The 18,525-nt window shown below is 32.5% G+C and overlaps 1 protein-coding gene across 3 annotated transcripts in view; it reads right to left on the bottom strand.

Moving 5' to 3' along the window:
• LOC130897966 (cyclic nucleotide-gated cation channel subunit A) overlaps nt 1-18,525 on the bottom strand; it is a 224,062-nt gene that overhangs the window by 8,937 nt on the left and 196,600 nt on the right. For all 3 annotated transcript variants that reach the window (XM_057806963.1, XM_057806962.1, XM_057806964.1), the window contains 3 exons: nt 11,942-12,022; nt 4,049-4,243; nt 374-600 (listed from right to left, as the gene is read on the bottom strand). In XM_057806963.1, coding sequence (XP_057662946.1) covers nt 374-600; nt 4,049-4,243; nt 11,942-12,022 — 503 coding nt within the window. The remainder of the gene's footprint in view (nt 1-373; nt 601-4,048; nt 4,244-11,941; nt 12,023-18,525) is intronic.

Below are 18,525 nucleotides of genomic sequence, written 5' to 3' on the forward strand. Positions count from 1 at the left end.
TTAAGCGTCTTGATGAAATATTACTAATTATGACTGACTAATTTAATTTTTAGTTTGTTAGACTTTAACTAAAACGGTTTAATTTTAGTCAATTTTTACACCGGTGGATAACATTATAATTTTACGGAAAATTAAAACTCTTACAAATTTAAAAAAATCAATTCATCGTAAAACATATAGAACACATGTTTCTGTTGAAAAAATTCGAATGTTTTGAAACAATAGGAAATCAAATGTTACGTACACCCAATATATGTAATATTTTATTAATTGGTTCTTTATTCTGTTTGTTAAAAGTAAACGTAATCTATTATATCGTAGTTTTAGTTAAAAAGTTTTGTAAACTGCGACAATCAAAAAACAAATTACATACTTATTTTCCACTCTGGTAAGTCTTTGTTTGATTTTTGCTTGGCTAGCGGTATATTCTGCCAAAAGTCTAGCCAGTCGAATTTGCAAAGTTTGCACCGTAGCTTCCAATTTCTTAATACTATCTGCCATCGATTCTTGGGTATCTTTTGCATTTCGGAATTGTTCTTCGTCCAAGAGACCATCCTTTCTCAAAAGTTGGCAGCCACGCTCAGTTAACGTTGCTCTGGCCTGAAAACATTCATATTGTCAACTCGATGCTTACAGAAAACGTAGTTTAAAATAATATACGTTTGAAAATATAGTAACCTGTTCTTTTTAATGACAGGTGTATAAATATTTATTTAACTGTTACTACAATCATATAATGATATGGGACTACTAAAACCGCCGGTTTTTGCCATTTTATGAATGGTTTTATCACAGACTTTATTACACTACACGAAAATAACAAAAAACAAAATAATAATTATAAGAATTCTGGTTATATAAAAAACGAGATACTACAAATGAAATCAAATAAAAAATAATTAACACCTTATTCACAAAAAATGATCAAATATTGGCTGTTCACTTTCGTTGTTGCACCTTCCTGTTTTCAGTTCCTCTGGATAACTTGCATAGCTTGAAGATCATCGAGAACAAGATTGTGGTCTTCATCATTTTGTACAGATTTGCCAATTTCAGTAACTAAATTTTGGATAAGCCAAACCCGTAATTCCAGTTTTCTTCAGTTTTTATGTCTTGCTTTTTCACAGTCACTCTTTCTATGCTACCGTCGATAGGTAGGTATAATTTCCCTTTTAAGAAGACTGAAGTTGTAGATGGTTTTGTAGAGTCTGGTTGAACAATCAATGTTGTATTTGCAAGCAAGGAGAACTTTATATGTTTCGAATTATTAACATTTGACAGCTATATAATAGCAAGCAATTTTTTCTTATCGTGACAAATAGTCATTCCACTTTCTCAGGTATTTTAGAAAACTATTTTTCGTTATCCAAGCTGTTGCTTTGTTGAGTACGTTAAAGAAAATTGATTCAGACACGGAGTTTTTTACTTTTTCCAATAATTAATGGAGTCCTCTTTAATATGCCGATCGAGTTGCTAGCAGGTTATCTGCTTGAAATTGTTTTGCACCGCCAAAAGTGTCGTTTTTGAACATTAGTGTATGAAAATATTCTTTGCCGAATAATTTTTCAACTGGTAACATGTCAGTGTTAATCTGTTTTGCCAATTGTTTTATTTTTACTTCATAACCTTATAGATTGAAACCATATCTTTCGCTTCTCAAACTCTATCAAGTTTACGGTTTAGATTTAAAAGAGGTATCATAGGAAATTGCATTTCTTTACTTTAACAATCTACATAAAGTCGATTGCGGGATACAGAGCTTCTCGACAGCCTTCTTTTGAAAGTATTTTTGATTGAATGAAAATTATTCAAAATATCGATTTTCTATCGTCACTCTAGAGCAGGGGCAATAAATTTAAACCATTTTCAATGCAATCCTTGTTCTCTTTTCTACTTCTGGTTTATGTCTAGTTACTTTCAATACCATACACTTTTGTGAATTTTCTGTTGTCAGCCGACTCCGATATGTATTCAAAATGATTTTCATATGGGACAAAACTTGCTCACACATAGAGGACAACCCGAATGCTACAAGTGCCTTTTTCAGTCAAATAGATTTCTCTGGCAAACTAGTCCAACAATATAATATATTCTTTGATTTATCTTGAGAATCACCTTCTAAAATTCTTATTATTTCCACAAATTTTTCTTCCAGAACTCGTGGTTCTTATTCTTAAATCCAATACTGAACCTCAAAATCTAAGCAAAGAGAGAATCATAAAATCTTGACCTTTTTGTGCAAATTTCTCTTCCAGTGAAGTTATATCGTATAACGCGGATATTTTGATTTCAAAACATTTCCAGGAATCATACAATTCTAGATGAGTTTGATCCGATCCTTGAGATAACTTGAGATTTGAGTCGCCGAGATGATTTTTGATATCAGTGAGAACAACTTACAATTTCATTTTTCATTATCTAGTTCAGTAAAGACTTGACCTTGATTTTTTGGCAACAAAAATAGCTAATTCTTTCCAAATATTACACAAATTTAGAGAGCTGTATAATGGAACATCTAAATATGCACTTTTCATTTTTTTTAAATGACTTGAATTGTCTGTGAGTTAATGAGGAACGAGCAGCGATGTAGTGGACAATAATGGAATTCAGAAGTTTACCAATCGTGCATTAAGACGAAATCCAAATACTTTACGTGTCCCGATCACAGCGGGAGCCCTATCTGCAGTTAAAAAAAATCTTTGAGATCAATTCTTCATATATACGGTTATTGTCAAAGTATTCGCAACGATTGCCAATCGGAAAATGTTAACTCCTACACTTTCAGCCAACGGAATACTGAATACCATATTCCATTTAAAGGCGTCGATCTGTTGTTTTCGTTCTACCATTTAAGTAGCTCGCATCTCTGTAGTCCACGCTTATGCTGGTATATCTTACTTGATTTTTTCCTTGCCTTATTATTGTAAAGAATCTGGCTTGTTTCGCATACCAAAAAAACTGCTCGTCGGATTGTCTCTTTTCTATCAGCATTCGCTTTTCGGATATACTGCATATATGGCTCAATTTCTCTGCCGTGCTAAAGTATAATCACTTGTTCAAGTATTTTGAAAGGACCGAGCGTCCAATTTCTGCTTTTTATTTACAACAGTACTTAACGTTACACGCGTAGCTTAAGTTACAAAACGATAAAAAATAGACATACCCAAGATAGTTAATCGTAATAACAACTTTTATCACTGAACTTTGATTATTATTTTTATTATTATATTCATAATACGTAGTTCGTACTAAACTAAACTAACTAGAAATTTCCTGTTTAACCGTGGCAATGGGCGTTTGAAAAGTTAAAAATCACCTACTCTCGTCTTTTCTTTTCTAGAAACGTCCCATCGTTCTATCCTAACCTGCCATAACTTAGCTACGTTTCCAACTTTTACAGTTTCTTATATTATTTTGAATTGCAATAAGTAAACTCCTAACCCAACCAATCTTAGTTCTGCCTGCTATTTTGAATTGCCAGGCGCGCCACCCTGACATGCATGTCATGGGTTACTATGGCCTAGAACTCTCTTTTTGCCATTACAAGAATATCATTTCGCAGACAGCAAAAAAAGAAACAAGAAAGTAGCTGACTGAAGACAGCAGATGAAGAAAGAACTGGGGGATTGGGAGGAAGGAAAATAGTCAAGAGCAAAGATTGTAGTCAATGCGTTAACCCTTATCCATCTGTTTTCAAGAATTCGTTAGAAAGAGGATAGTAGCAACTTCGTAAGAAATAATGAAACTCCTGTGTATTTTATCCGCAGGCGTTGATCGAGCTTCCAATACTATTCATATCTGTTTTTGAAAATTGAATCAATACAAGCGACAATACAACTAGTGACGGTATAAACGATGGTTACTGTATTTTAGTTCCTATTCATTGAAAGGTATATATTGCTCTGGTGAAAATAGGAGGAGAGAATGAACTGTTGAAAGTATCAGTTAGAAAAATAGTAATACCTACTTATATTTAACAGAAGTAAAGAACTACAAGAACTAAAAATTATAGATTGTAATCACGAAATTTATATTAATAACAACTTACCTCTGGATAATCAGCTAAAGCGACTAAAAGATCATCTTTAGCTAGACAAAAAAGGTCCGAATATCCCAAAGACCGGACGTTGGCAGTTCTTCTGTTCCCTGTTCGATTTCCTGCTATGTCCAACACACTCACTTCACCGAAAACTGAACCAGCTCCTAGTGTCGCTAAAACGATGTAACCATCGTCTGCCACAACCTAAAAGTTATTACATAGAGTAATGAATAATAACTGTATCGGTCCGTTTCTAGTAGATAATACGAGTTTTGAGATAGAAAAATAAAAAGAAATGTTTATAATTGAATATGATTTTATTGTTTTACAAAATATTCTTCATTAAGGTCAATACAGTTTTGCTCGCATTGAAATCAATTGGCGAAGCATTTTTTCCATTCTGATTGAGATACCTCCAATAATGTGATTTGAATGCATCAACCGCTTTTTCAGGTATAGAAAAACGTTGACCTTTCAAATTATTTTCAATCTGCGGGAATAAGAAGAAATAATTGGGTGCCAAACACACGGCGGATGACCCATCAATTCGATGCTTTGACTGATCAAAAACGTTTTTGTATGAACTAATGTGTGATAGCTCGCATTGTCCTGATAAATGATTCGTCTTCTGAGATTGGTTTCCCCGATTTTTTCCAACACTTTTGGCAAACAAATGCTAAATCAGAATTAACCGTTCTACGTTGCTCTACAAAATGAGGCGACCATTTGCTTAGAAGTGCTTTGTGCGCGAACAACTTTTGGTGAATCGGGCTCGTTTTGAATAACTAATATCTTCGATTGTTGTTTGGATTCGGGTTCACATGCATTGCATTCGTCACCTTTCATGATCTCATAAATCTCTTATGAAGAATCGCAATCGAATTTTTTTTCAGTACTTCTTTGCACCAATCGACACGAGATTTTATTGAACGATTGTCAAATTTTGCGGTATCCAACGTTAACAAATCTATTTGATAGTCAAATATCCACACAATATTGAATGTATGCGAGTGGAAATAATGCCCAAGTATGCCTCGATCTAACGGTATATAAGGATCTTGCAATATCAGTTCATCGACGTTTTCTGGCACAACAGACGATTATCTCGCGAAAATATTCGCGGATCAATTTCATTTTTGATCAAGATGATTGTTTCAAGTATATGTAAACAACTCAAATAGCACTCGTATGACAACAGATTCTGAGTAAATTCACCGATAAAAATGTCAAACTTAATGATGGCAATGTCAGATTTGACATATTCAAATCAGTGTTGCCATATCTCAAAACTTAAGAAGCTACGTCTTAATTAATAGATTAAAAAAATATAATACAATCAACTAGACACAAACCTTGCAATTGAATATACTAAAATTGGTTGAAGAAGAAAATTCTTTTTAAAATCGAATTATTTTGAAGAAGTAGGAGAAAATATTTCAAATATCATTGATGAGAAAGTTGACAAATAGATAAGTTTTCAAATTGTATCTAGGTAATAATAACTTATCTGACTGATGCTTATACAGGGAAACAACAAGGAATTAAATTTATTGAGAAAATAAATTTACAATAGAAGAATTGCAGTATTAAATTTATTTATGCATATTTTCCAGAAAAATTAAATGCTTAAAATGCTATCCACTGGCCTCTTGACATTAAGTTTATCGATTAAAACAGTTTTTTTTCCGTAAACCTTTTTGCTGTGAATTTTGCGGTTTATCTATATAAACAAATGATGTTAAATAACTCCATTAAAAAAAGATTGAGATTTTGGAGCCCACTCTATTGATCCTCTTCTACAAATCTACCCCAGGAAAGACAGACTTACAAATTCGCATAATGCAGGAATGTACAAAATACTATCATCTGGTAAATTAGAATAGTTAGCATTTGGAAATATAATCGCAAGGAATGATATAGCTTTTGTTCGCAGAAATTGCATTCTCCCGTAAAAATTATGTCATTAATTATTTTGACAGTGGGGAATATATACTCCAGTGAAGATTATCCTTATTCCAGTATCTGCAATTTGATTGACTGAATTATTTAGGGAACATTTAGCCTCATAATTTGTTCAATTAAACTTGGATTGCGGTTACATAGTCCTGAAAAATGTCACAAAACTGTATACGGCGATCAGGATTATCCTCGTTGAATTTTTGATGTAATAGAATTTTGTGCGGTACCTTTCTTCTTCTTTCAGAATACTTAACAACCATTGAGACATTTATGTCCCTACGTCAAAACTGGTGACTAAGTATATTATCCCAAATAGGAATTTGATATGTACTTACTTCAGGATTTTTGTCAAAATTTTTTGAAAAATAATTATTTTTCCACAATTTATCCGCGCTCTATATAATTTTTGTATAAAATATTCGTAGCGTTTCAATCGCACAACTTAGGTTCGCTAATAGTCCCTAGTACAAGTATACCTTTATAATCTTATTCAGATTCTCCGATATAAGTAGGAGGTGATGGAGTTTTATATCATATATCGGTATTTACTTTTATCGGAAAGCTTGGATGTCGGAAGGAAAAAAGTTATTAGAAGCATATAGACAGAAAGTAGATTTTTTTAGGTAGCAGCCGTGAGTTTTATCCGACGAGACGTCAAGCGATTCTGATAACATGTTGTATGCCATAATGATTGATTATTTTATAAAAAAATATATTCCGATACATTTAAAATTAAATAGCTTCCGTATTGCATTAGGGTATGTGATGTGAAAATAGTTTGAATTCAGTTATGCTACCTAAGGTAACAACAAAATGGTTTGGTTGTTTTCTCAAGTCATCGTTAAAGTTTTTCGAACATTTTTCAATTTCCGTACACAAATTGAAATTAGGTAATCGATTCAATATTCAATTCTTTTGTTACTGTTTTGTACTTTCGTTTTATTTTTACTGTCATTTTTCTTCAATATTTCATCGACAATTTTATGTATTCTGTATTTTATTCTGTTTGTCAATATCCAGCTTTCACATCAATATATGTTAGTATTGACGGGTACACTGTTTTTAATACTGATGGAAGTGCATTTCAAGGCAACAGAAAATTCTTTCATATATTTCCGCATCTTTTGTTACTTGTCTGTGTATTATCACGCCTTAATATTTGATCATTTCGATATTTTCTCCCTATATCTTTATGTTTATCTATCTATTTTTTTCTCCTATGTATACTACTTTTGACTTTGCATCATTAATTTTCATATTTCACTTCTGCAGCTCCCTTTCCCAAATCTTGGTGTTGTTTATTAAATCCATTTCGGTAGATGCACATCTCATAAGGTCATCTGCAAAGGCTCATTATGATATTAAATTTAACCTATGATATATCCTATTCTTACTTTTTTGGATTCGGTTTCAGTCAGAATAACTATTATAATCACTAGCCCTCCCTGCCTGATTTCAGATTTGAGAATTCCAAATTATTTTTTCTGTCGTAACTGTTGCTGCTGACAAATAGACTTTGTATTCTGATATCTGTCTTTTGGGTAGGTCTCTCAGTTTCAGATTATCCCGAACTTATGTTTATTTTACACTATCAACAGCTATTTGTTCTTTATTTGTTCTGTTTTCCCTTATTCATTGTTTAATTGTGAATACACGATCTTGTACACTGTACTCATGCTTTAAACCACTTAGGCTTCGTATGGTTGATACTCAATTAGTGTTCTCAGCTTTTTTTAAGTATGTTTCTGTATACTTTGGAAACAATACTCAATAAAGTAATACCTCTATAATTTGGATATCGTCAGCTTCAATGAATATTTTCAGTAGCAGTTCATTTCTTCAATTACCTAGATTTATTATCATTTCAGCTGATATTCTGTTTTTCTCTTATTAGCTTTCATCGATCTACTCCATTGTTATTGGTTTTTGTCTTTTATCATGCTCCGTGTATTCCTCTTCTTCTCTACTTTCCTGTATGTATTGATGAGTGAAGTACTTCTATCGTTGCATTATTTTCTAGTAATCTGTTATTATTTCGTATTATTTCTCCTTCGTTTCATTCATATTTCTTTCCTTAGGTTCTTTTTGATGATATAGCTTTTGATTTGCTTTTGCATCTTCCTTCATTTTCCGTCCAAATTCCTCCCATGAACTGTTTAACTAGCTTTACTCGTATTATTTGTTTTTCATATTTTGTCGCGATTTTTCTGCTACCCTTTACAAATAGAGTTTCTAAAATTTCAATTTTTTATAATTTCTTCTACACTGTGAAGAATAATGTGCTCATTATTATCAAATTATTACTAATCAAAGAGTAAACAAAGAAAAAATCCTCAGAAAATTAATTAAAATTGTGATATATTTGTGTTTGAGTAAATTGTAATTTAAAATCTCATAAATTACATTCATTCCATTTTTGAAAAACTTTTTATTGATTTTTTCAATTATATGAATGTGGCAGTACAGATAATCGAAGGTTTCTGTAAATTAAAAAAATTAATCTCTACTTATTGGACGTTTCTAATTTTTTTATTTTATTGGCTCGTAAATTTTGTAGATTAAAAAACTCGAAGGAACCTTTCTCATTATCAAGAAGTTTTAGAAACTTCTACAACTTCGGCAAAACTTTAAGATGTAACTAAAATGCTTAAGAAGATACGATTGATGCGTTGCTGAAATGGATTGAATTAATAGATATTCGAATTACCTTGTTAAAAAGTTACGTATAATTTCGACTCGAAGATTCGTAGCTATCGAGTTAATGTCAAATATAATGAATTTCTTGAGGTTTATACACTCTGATAACGCTTCAATTAACTCAGGGCTTAAACGATTTTCATACATTTCGGTTTGGTAAGATTTTTGTAAAATGACCAATATTAAAATGATATTTACTTAGTTGTAAGATCTTCATCTCATAAGCAGGCGTTAATGTTTTACCGTAGTCATCCTGGACATCACATTTAAATTCCATCCAATATGTGGGTGAGATATTATGAGGAGGAGACTGACCGTACTACGGTACACAGATTCTGGTTGAGCGACCAATTTGCTTGGTACTACGTGTTATAAGCCACAAAAACTTATTGATTAGTTTTGAATTTTTGCTATGGATAAACTGCGTTGCGACATCATTGCTTTAGGTAGCTTATCAATTTTTCGACACCTAAACTGATTTATAACTTCAATAAAAACAACAACACTTCTTCATCTGCTTGTTTTTATTAAGGTGCAGACAGGAAACGCGTCGTACCCGCACCTAATACACCGTATTATAATAAAGCTCAGGGGCACAAAAGCTCTAATAATGTGCAGAAACTCTGCAGGGAGGAATTGTTAGACAAATCACCACATATGGGGCAGTGGTTTGGGGTACTAGAATTAGTCTGAATACCACGAGGAAAAATCTCTCAAAGGTACAAAGACTGGCTTACTTATGTGCAACTGGAGCCATGAAATCTTGCCTAACAGCTATACCAGAAGTGATTCTAAATCTACTACCTCTCCACAATGGAAAGTGTGGGAGAGAAAATATCACTTAGAATGTTCAGAGACGGAATCTAAATAATGATCAACCCTCGGACATGCCTCGGAACATTGCATCGAATAAGTTTAGCTTTGGGAAAAACTTCACCTCAATAATAAACTGTAAAAGTAAGTGGTACCAAAACACCATACAAGAAATGAATAGAAATGCCATTAAATGGTAAACGGACGGATGAAAAACAGCAGACGGAATTGGAAAAGAAGTGTACGGGCCCAGAATCAAACACTCTGAAAGCCTGGGCAGCGCATCAAACATTTTTCAAGCAGAAATCTATGCAAATGAGTTCAGTTCAATCTAGAGAGGAACTATCGCAGGCAAGAGATCAACAACCTGTCCGATAGTAAGGAGGCCATTAGAACTCTAAGCTCCAATATCATAAAACTCAAACTCGTTTGGAATTGCCTAGAAAAATTACCCTACAATGGATTCCAGGACACACCGAAGCGAAGGAGAATGAAATAGCTGACAAGCTCGCATCAGCGGGGACAAACAAGCTCTCAATAGGACCCAAACCCTTTTAGGGTATCAGTCACAGAATAATGGAAAAAGCACTGGAAAAGAAGGTAGACATAGCAGACAATGCGGTGTACAGATTTTGTTGCACAGAGAACCTCTATCCACATTCTCTCGAATTGGGAAACGCGAAGGTGTGCAGTGCACTACACCTTGAAGTGCTTAAAATAGAAGACGAAGATCTCTGGCAATTAAAGCCATCCTTTATTCTAGACTTTTTAAAAGGAGTGAGATTGATGGTTCCGATCGGTTTCCGAGGCTGTTCCTGCAGTCCTTTTACCCGCGCTGCATGACCAATGAGCTACTCAGTCCACCCAACAATCATACAGGCAGTCCACCTCCCAGGAACTGATACAGAGGAGCCTGCAAAACTACCAGATCATGAGATCTTGAAAATTAATAAGAAGAAGAAGGGATTTATGGACAAAAACGGGGACACAATAGATCCTTTATCTTTAATATTTCATTTTGCACTGACTCCCTAGGAGCATGCTCTTAAATCAAAGTATTCTAATTTCTACTCCGGTTTTGTTGACCTTACCTGGTACGGCCATGTTTTTATCAACAACTCAACTAATATGTAAAATAAAAAAGGCTATTTTGTATTAACAAGCATTGCTACGATGGGCAGTAGATTAGTATATTGAGCAACTAGGGTGATAAGGTATCGATTGCTCACGAGATAGAGGCACGAGGGAAGCGAGTGTATTCATTAGCTCAAGTCCTAAGAACCAAAATTAAACTTATTGCATTAAAATAACATATTCATTCAAAAAGAAAAAATGACAAACAATTCTATTTCTAGTAAAATAATGAACGCTTATTATTGTACTAGTAACAAAATAATAATAGGCAACCTATTATTATGGGTGTTGTAATCAAGTAGACAGGAACTGTCATTTAATTTTTATTCAATTTGATGTTTGTCGGTCACAGAATCTGGACTCAACAATAATGATTGTCTTCTACTCCTAGTAACACAATCATCTATCATCTGTCACTGCTTGACATTAGAAACTGTCACATTTTTCATAATCTTCATATATCAGTTATGAAAAGTAGTTACGTAACTGTTTCGTAACTGTTTACGTAAGTTACAAAGAATAATTTATCAATTAATTCATTGCATAAACTGACAATTAACTCATTACTTTAATTGAATAGTATTTCAAGATTTATAAATTTTGAAAACAACATTATTAAAGACACAGTTATTTGAATTAAGTCCATTTTCTAGTGAATATTCTCTTGAACTTTTTGTCTAGTATTAATTTCATTTGAAGATGTGATACAATTTCGCGAATAACGTGCGTTTTGCTTTCTAGAATTGATATTTTCAAAAAGGTGCCTTCTTGTAGCTTCTCGCAATACCTATTATCATTGCGACCTAGGGAACAGATTTATTCAATAATAAATTATAAACATATCGTAAATTAAGTTGTATTTCTGCAAATAGGAATATTTCGTCTTGAGCCTTTTTTATAAATCTTTCTACATTCTCCTTCGTCAAAATCTCCGATTTTTTTGCATGATATCTTGCTGACCGTCTCTTCAGCCAACCAAAAGCTTCTTGTTATCGACATTTTTGCGCACGGTGAGCTCAGATCTCAATATTGAATATGTAGTCCACAAAGTCCACGCCTTTAATGTCTCTAAATTTTTTACACGATTTTTCAGGTATTAAACTACCTACTGCAGTATTTACAGACTCTCTCTGGAATGTCTGATTCGTTATCTGAAGACATTTCAATTAGATAAAACGTTATACTCGTACGAATGCGTAACAAACATCCACGCTTTCACATTTATAATATTAGTAATGATGTTTTGTCTTACAGCAGATAGATATAAGGATTAAGTAAGGAAGTACGTAAAATTCTCACCTGAAGTCTTCCTCTTTTGACGATGTACATTTCTTTTCCTACGTCACCCTTCCTGCATATATAGTCCCCAGGTGAAAATACCTGAAAAAATGTATCAAGAGTTCATTAGCATAAGAGAAACAATGTCAGTTTTTTTGAATTAATTCGATATAGTGATATTACAAGATTACACCTATTCAGAAAAAATATTCTTAGTTATATCGCAGAGTACTGTAAGTAAAATAGGGAAAACAAGTAGATAGGAAAACAAGTAATTATCAACAAACTGCCCTTAGTGAAGATATAACATTGTATGTTCAAGAAAAACCCAAAATTTTTATCAGTAGATATCTAATGATATTGAAATTAGCCAGTCATCAGTAACATGAATTCTTAAAGCGCATAAATTGGATCCCTATAAAATTGCAAGATTTACAGATTCTTAATATATAATTTTTTCCAACTCCAAATTTCTATATAATAATTACAACACAAATACATTTAGAAATTAGTGAATTGAAATAATAATAGTTCCCTAGCTAGTTATGTAATCTCCTGAAAACTTGAAACTGTTTTGAATTCTACACTTCACTGAATATCAAGAGGTTTTCGGTAGCTTCGGGGCAGTACAATCTGTCACGACACGAGACTTTTATATTTAAGTGCTTTTACGTGAGTAAAAAACCAAATATTTCAAAAATGGCTAGGAATCAAGACACGGAAAATATGTATTAATCTTTAAAAATATATCATAACTCTATTGAAGTTTATCATTTATTTAGATGGAATACGAACCTACCAAAAATATATTCAATGCGTTCCATCTAATGAAAGCTTTGAATGGTAATTTGAGTTTAGAATTTGAGTTTAGACAAGAGACAAGTTAAAGTCCGAAATGGTGAATCTCCATTGGGATTTACAGATATTTGTTACAAAATATCTGAAGTTGTTCGTTATAATGTCCAAACTATCGTTCCAAATGAAATTTATTTATTTATAAGGCATAAAAATTCTATAAAATCCTATAATATCTGTCAAACCAAAAAGATTTCAAGAATGAATTAACTAAAGGTGGCATTAGGCAATCAAACTCGCGGCCGTACGACAATTCTCGTGTGTACTCGGGTTACTTTTTCTTGGTTTTCCGGCTAGGGCGAGTTTTGTATTGTTTTATTGTTTCATGGTATTGAGAGGACTCTAGATTTTATATATATTTCAGTGGATCTAATACAGCTGAAACAGTTATTTTTAAATATATATATATATATATATATATATATATATATATATATATATATATATATATATATATATATACAGGGTGATTTATTCGTGTGATGTTCAGTGCCTCCTTCGTTCTTTGATATGACAATTTGAAAATTTGAGGAATTATAGTCATTATTGGACTTTACGTGTTAATACTTTGCCATATCAAAGTTTTATGGCTCAACAGAGTTGGATGTTTTCAAGAAAATGTTTCCTGATAGCCTATTGCTGACCATAACGCAACACACGAACACGAGGTTGTAAAAGATCAATGTTGGGAGAAAGGAAGTCGTTTCTTTGACGGACGTTTCAGAAATTACATGCTGCTAGGAGACACTGGTCATGTGTTACAACAAAGTGCCTGCCTTGGCACACTATTGATCTCTAAATCAATCATAGGGTAATGATGCCATTATGAAAGCGATGTCCCGAAATCGTTGTTTGACACTGTTGTCAAAACTTCAATCGACGGGAAAAGCCTGAAAATGTAGCCAAGTGACTTGTTGGAAGCATACATTTCAAGCGGGGAATTAAAAGTTGGGAGAGGTCGGATGCAAAAACGGGGTACGTGTATGATTTAAATATTAATTCAGGGAAGGAAAATACCCAACTTGAATGGACGTTGGGTGAACGTATTGTTTGGAAAATTGTGGAAACCATCAAAGGCAATGAAGTGATGTTGGCTTGTGATCGGTTCATTAGAAGCGTGAAGATGATGGACTCAAACATGGGTTGGTTTCAAAGTGATAACCCGGTGGCAGCTGAAAGATACAAGGTCAAACTTAAGCTTTACGTGGAGTTAACCCATTCTCAGCAGAAGTAAAGAGCTTTAGTCAGAATACTACTCATTTTCTACAAGTTTTCAATATACTTGTGTTTGCCTACATCAGGCACAACAGTGCCCAGTGGAAAAAGCCAATAAAGCTACTTTCCAGGGTACTTCCTTTCATAGCAACTCTTTAAGGAGCAATTTCGCAATAAAACTGGTAATAATAAGGTTTTAAAATCGATCAAATAAATTAACAGACCTCAAAAACTTCCGACAAAAGCATTTGTTTACTCCACAGCGGCATATGAGTCAGTTGATTTTTACAATTCATTATATTCCTTAATTGTGAACAAATACGCCTGTTCTTAGATATAATTTTTTGCTTATTTCGTCGGATACAGCACCGTACATGAAAAAGACTGGGTAAAATTTAAAAATCTTTTAACCCAATTTTATACCTGTACCATGTCTTGTCCCTGCTTAAAGAATTTAATTTATACATGAAAAAAGTCTTCCTTAAACGGCTTTTAAGGGTTCAGTTCTAAAAAAAAATTATCGAAGACACCTCTTCCTTCCATCTTATTATTACAAGATGGGCAAATGGTTGGAAGCTGCTTTTTTATTTCGAGAATCTTGGTCAGCTAAAAGATTTATTTTCAGAATTGTCTGACGGATCTTTCCAATCCCTTACTGATGTTAAGCAATTATTTAAAAACACAGAAATAGATAATCAAATTTCGTTTATAGAAACCAACTATAGTTTTGATTACAGGCAAAATGGGAGGCAAAATTTTTCAAAAATTCAAAAATGTGCTTGATAAAACAAATGTGGATTTCAATTTCTTAGCCAAGCAGCTGATATTTTAGAGGGAAATTTTACTGAATCCATTGAAATGGACCCTGCAATAATCAGAAATTAAAAAACGCATCAAGTACAGCAGTTGATGTTGTAAAAAGTTTTTCCATTTTTAAATTTAGAGAGGAGACAAAATTTTGTAATTGAAAAATTTGGAAAACATTTAGTAGTTTATTGTTTTTATAACTAACGACAATTCCTTTTGTGTAATAAAAGCATATTCAGGTTTAGTTTAGTAACATTGTAAAAAAATTTTAATGTTTGTTTATTTTAAAATGATTCATTGTACGAGAATTTTTTCTGCATGTTTTCAGCTTTTTTGTGCATATTCTGACTAAATTATTTGCAATTCAATTGAAAATAGGAATAAAAGAAACATTAGTATGCACTCTAATTCAACTACCATCGGTAGGTAATCCGCAAAAAACAAATTTTCAATAAATAATTCATAGCGAGTTTTGTTGAATTTCCTTTGATTATTTTCAATAATACGATGTCTTGTGAATCTATCGCTAGATCGTTGCATAAACTACTATTGAGGATGACTAGGTATTGATGCCAAATAATTAGAGAATATCTTACTTTGTTATAACAAAACAAATAGTGATTGTCAAAGAAATACATCCCCGGATTCAGTGCTTTAATTACTAGATATACACAATATCATATTGTTGAATATTTTGATTAAATCTGCTCTCTGGAACAATCTTTTGATCTACTGATTCTCTGTGATTTCTCTGTCTTCTGCTTACCGTAGGTTAGAGAATAAATACACAATCTGAATGCATTACAGATGTAGATACAAATTATTTACATAGCTTTTGCACATTTCGTATACTACAGACAACATTAATGAACATAATAGTTTCAATACTGCTTCTTTCAGTCGAAAGCTTCTTTAAAATCCTGTTCTAACATGTGGACTTGAATTAATCGTAAACTGAAATAAGTTAACAAATAACTGCAGCAGTTTTAACCAATGAAACAATAAAAGTAAATATTGTAATCAAGGGGCAAAGATAACCTATAAAAATAGTTAAAGAAATTTTTGATATAAAAATGTCATATATCATCACTCTATAAGTCGTGTGACTGACCCACAGATGGCACCGCCATTGTCAAATTCATATGACGTTTATGAACTACCAGCTTTCAAAATACTATGTGTAATTTTTGAAGACATTTCGATGAGTCAGAAGAAAGTGAAGGTACTTTTGTTATATAAACAGTGGATTCAATGGATTTGGATTTCCTGTGTTAATTTATCATTGCTTCTTGAGGAAAAAATTCCAAAAGGAAGAGACAATCAATAGCAAATACTACTTGGATATATTGGATAGCTTGAATGCAAAAATCAAGGATGAAAAAACACTGCTAGAGAAGAGTTGGAATGATTGTATTGCTCTTGAATGAGAATAAATTCATGAATAAAATAGGACTCTGGCAAAAAAATGTGTTTTTCTTAGTTAGTCATACAACTTATTGAGTGATTAAGAATGTTAATCTCTTTTTGAAAAGTTTTGTGTAACTAGATGGGACATTCTGGTCAGTTCAAATTCAGCTTCATCCTATGTGCTGTATTTTTGAAAAAACACCGTGCTCATGAAACTGAAGTTATTCTTTCGAAGTTGTTAGAGTAAAGTAAAAATTCACTGAGTAGTAATATAGATTTTCACCATACTTTATTTAATTTACTGTGTTTTAATCAAATTTTCACTAAATTTTAATCAACCTATTGATACTCAGTTATTTTTTGTTTCTTGCTGACAATATTCAATAAAAAAGTGAAATGTTTAATAATATTGCGTGAATCAATTGAATCAATTTTTATATAAAACTGAAAGTAATAGGACTTTTAAACCAAACCTTAAAATTCATTAATAGATGACGCCACAAGAAAGAAATCAAAAGATGGAGATACTAATTTCAAAGTGATATTTACTAAGAGAATCAAAACGAGTAAAAAAATTAGTATTGGCTCGATTTGAATATTTATTGCCTGTTAAGTATTTTGGATGGAATTAACTAGAATTTCATCAATCAATTTTGTTGCTTAATGATTTATAGCAAAAATGCGTTAATGGCCGTCTGATTAGGTCGTCGCCTTGGAGTCAGATTGTTCGAATCTGCCTGGAAAATGAGCAATTTAATATTCAGGATTATATAATAGTGGTATTTTCACTCTAAAAAACTTAATTTTACACTTTCCTCATCAATTTTTTGTATAATAAATCAATTATACGAGCCTTCAGCTAAATGATGTTTCAAATGTAAAATAGCTTCAAACGTTCAATGGTCCGTGAACGCGGTTCCCAATCTTAAGATAAAATCTCATTAGGGACGTAAATGGAAAAGTTTATTTGTCTTGAAAAAATTTGTAAATTATTGCTTGCAACTATTTTTGGTTTTATAAAACAAAAACGATAAAGTTAAGTGAGGAACGACACTATTTAAGTTAATTATTTAACTAATAGATGTGGTGACGACAAAGTATATTGTGAAAATATAGCAACAGAATTATGAAGAAAACTTGGTCTTATAGGAACTATTTCTTTCTAATAATAGGTTGAAAAATCTGCTACTGAGTAAAGATTAAATTTATAATATGACTAACTCTTTTACATTTCTGCACCCATATGTTCACACGATACTTTTCCATATTATTACATAGTTCCAATTATACCAAGATTCACACTACAAATTTTTTAGTATATTTTAGGCTGAGGCCGCACTACGATTTTTTCCAGCAAGCGGTTAATCGCTACAACCGCAAAACGCTTGAGACACACACACCACGATAAAAAATCGCGAAACGACCCGCGGTTTGAAGATGGATTTCAAGGTAGCAGGATGTGTTGTTGCTCTGATAATAAGAAATAGAAAAAGAAGACGTCAACGCAAATTTCGAAAATATTGGATCCATCCACTTACTGGGCGTAGATTTGAGAAAGGTTTCTTTCATAAGAAGTATCAAAGCTTAAGAGACCATCCTGATAAATTTTTTAATTACTATAGGATGTCAGTAGCCAGCTTCGATAAGATTTTACAAATTGTGCGTCTGTACATCACCTTCATGGATACAAAATTTCGCAAATGTATTTCACCAGAGGAGCGCCTGTCTGTTACGGTCTACCGAATACTGACCAAAAAACCGCCCGGTTTTTACCCGCGAGCATTTTGTAGCAAATCACGGTTTTAAAATCAGTCGCAGGAAAAAACCGCAGGTGCGGCCGCTTGTATTAGTTTTCTAGGGGCACAAATTCACGCGATTAAAAACCACAGCGGTTTAACCGTAGTGCGGTCTAGGCCTAAGGCCTAGATGGAGTGTGATTTAAAAAATTTTTTTGTTTACAAATGTTTAGAATATCCATTTTATTTCGCATTATTTATATCTCGAGACAGAGTTATTTATCACATAAAGTTCCACATGGTTTGAAATCTATAATGCAGTTATCAGAGGTAAAAATTTTCAGTTGTATGCGAGTTATTTTTAAAAATTCATAATATTGAAAGTTTTTAAATATAAAAGTATAAAAAAAATTTATTGAAGTTTGACATGAATAAAGTGCTAAATTAAGCATTATTAAAATATAATGTGCAAAATCATCGATTTTAGTAGTAGATATTAATAGTTGACATCAATGACAATTTTATATAATTTTTTTTAATAATAATTCTTAACTTGAAAAGATTTTCAACTTAAAATTTATCAAC

Source organism: Diorhabda carinulata, chromosome 9 (assembly GCF_026250575.1).
Source record: "Diorhabda carinulata isolate Delta chromosome 9, icDioCari1.1, whole genome shotgun sequence".
Classification (NCBI taxonomy): domain Eukaryota; kingdom Metazoa; phylum Arthropoda; class Insecta; order Coleoptera; family Chrysomelidae; genus Diorhabda; species Diorhabda carinulata.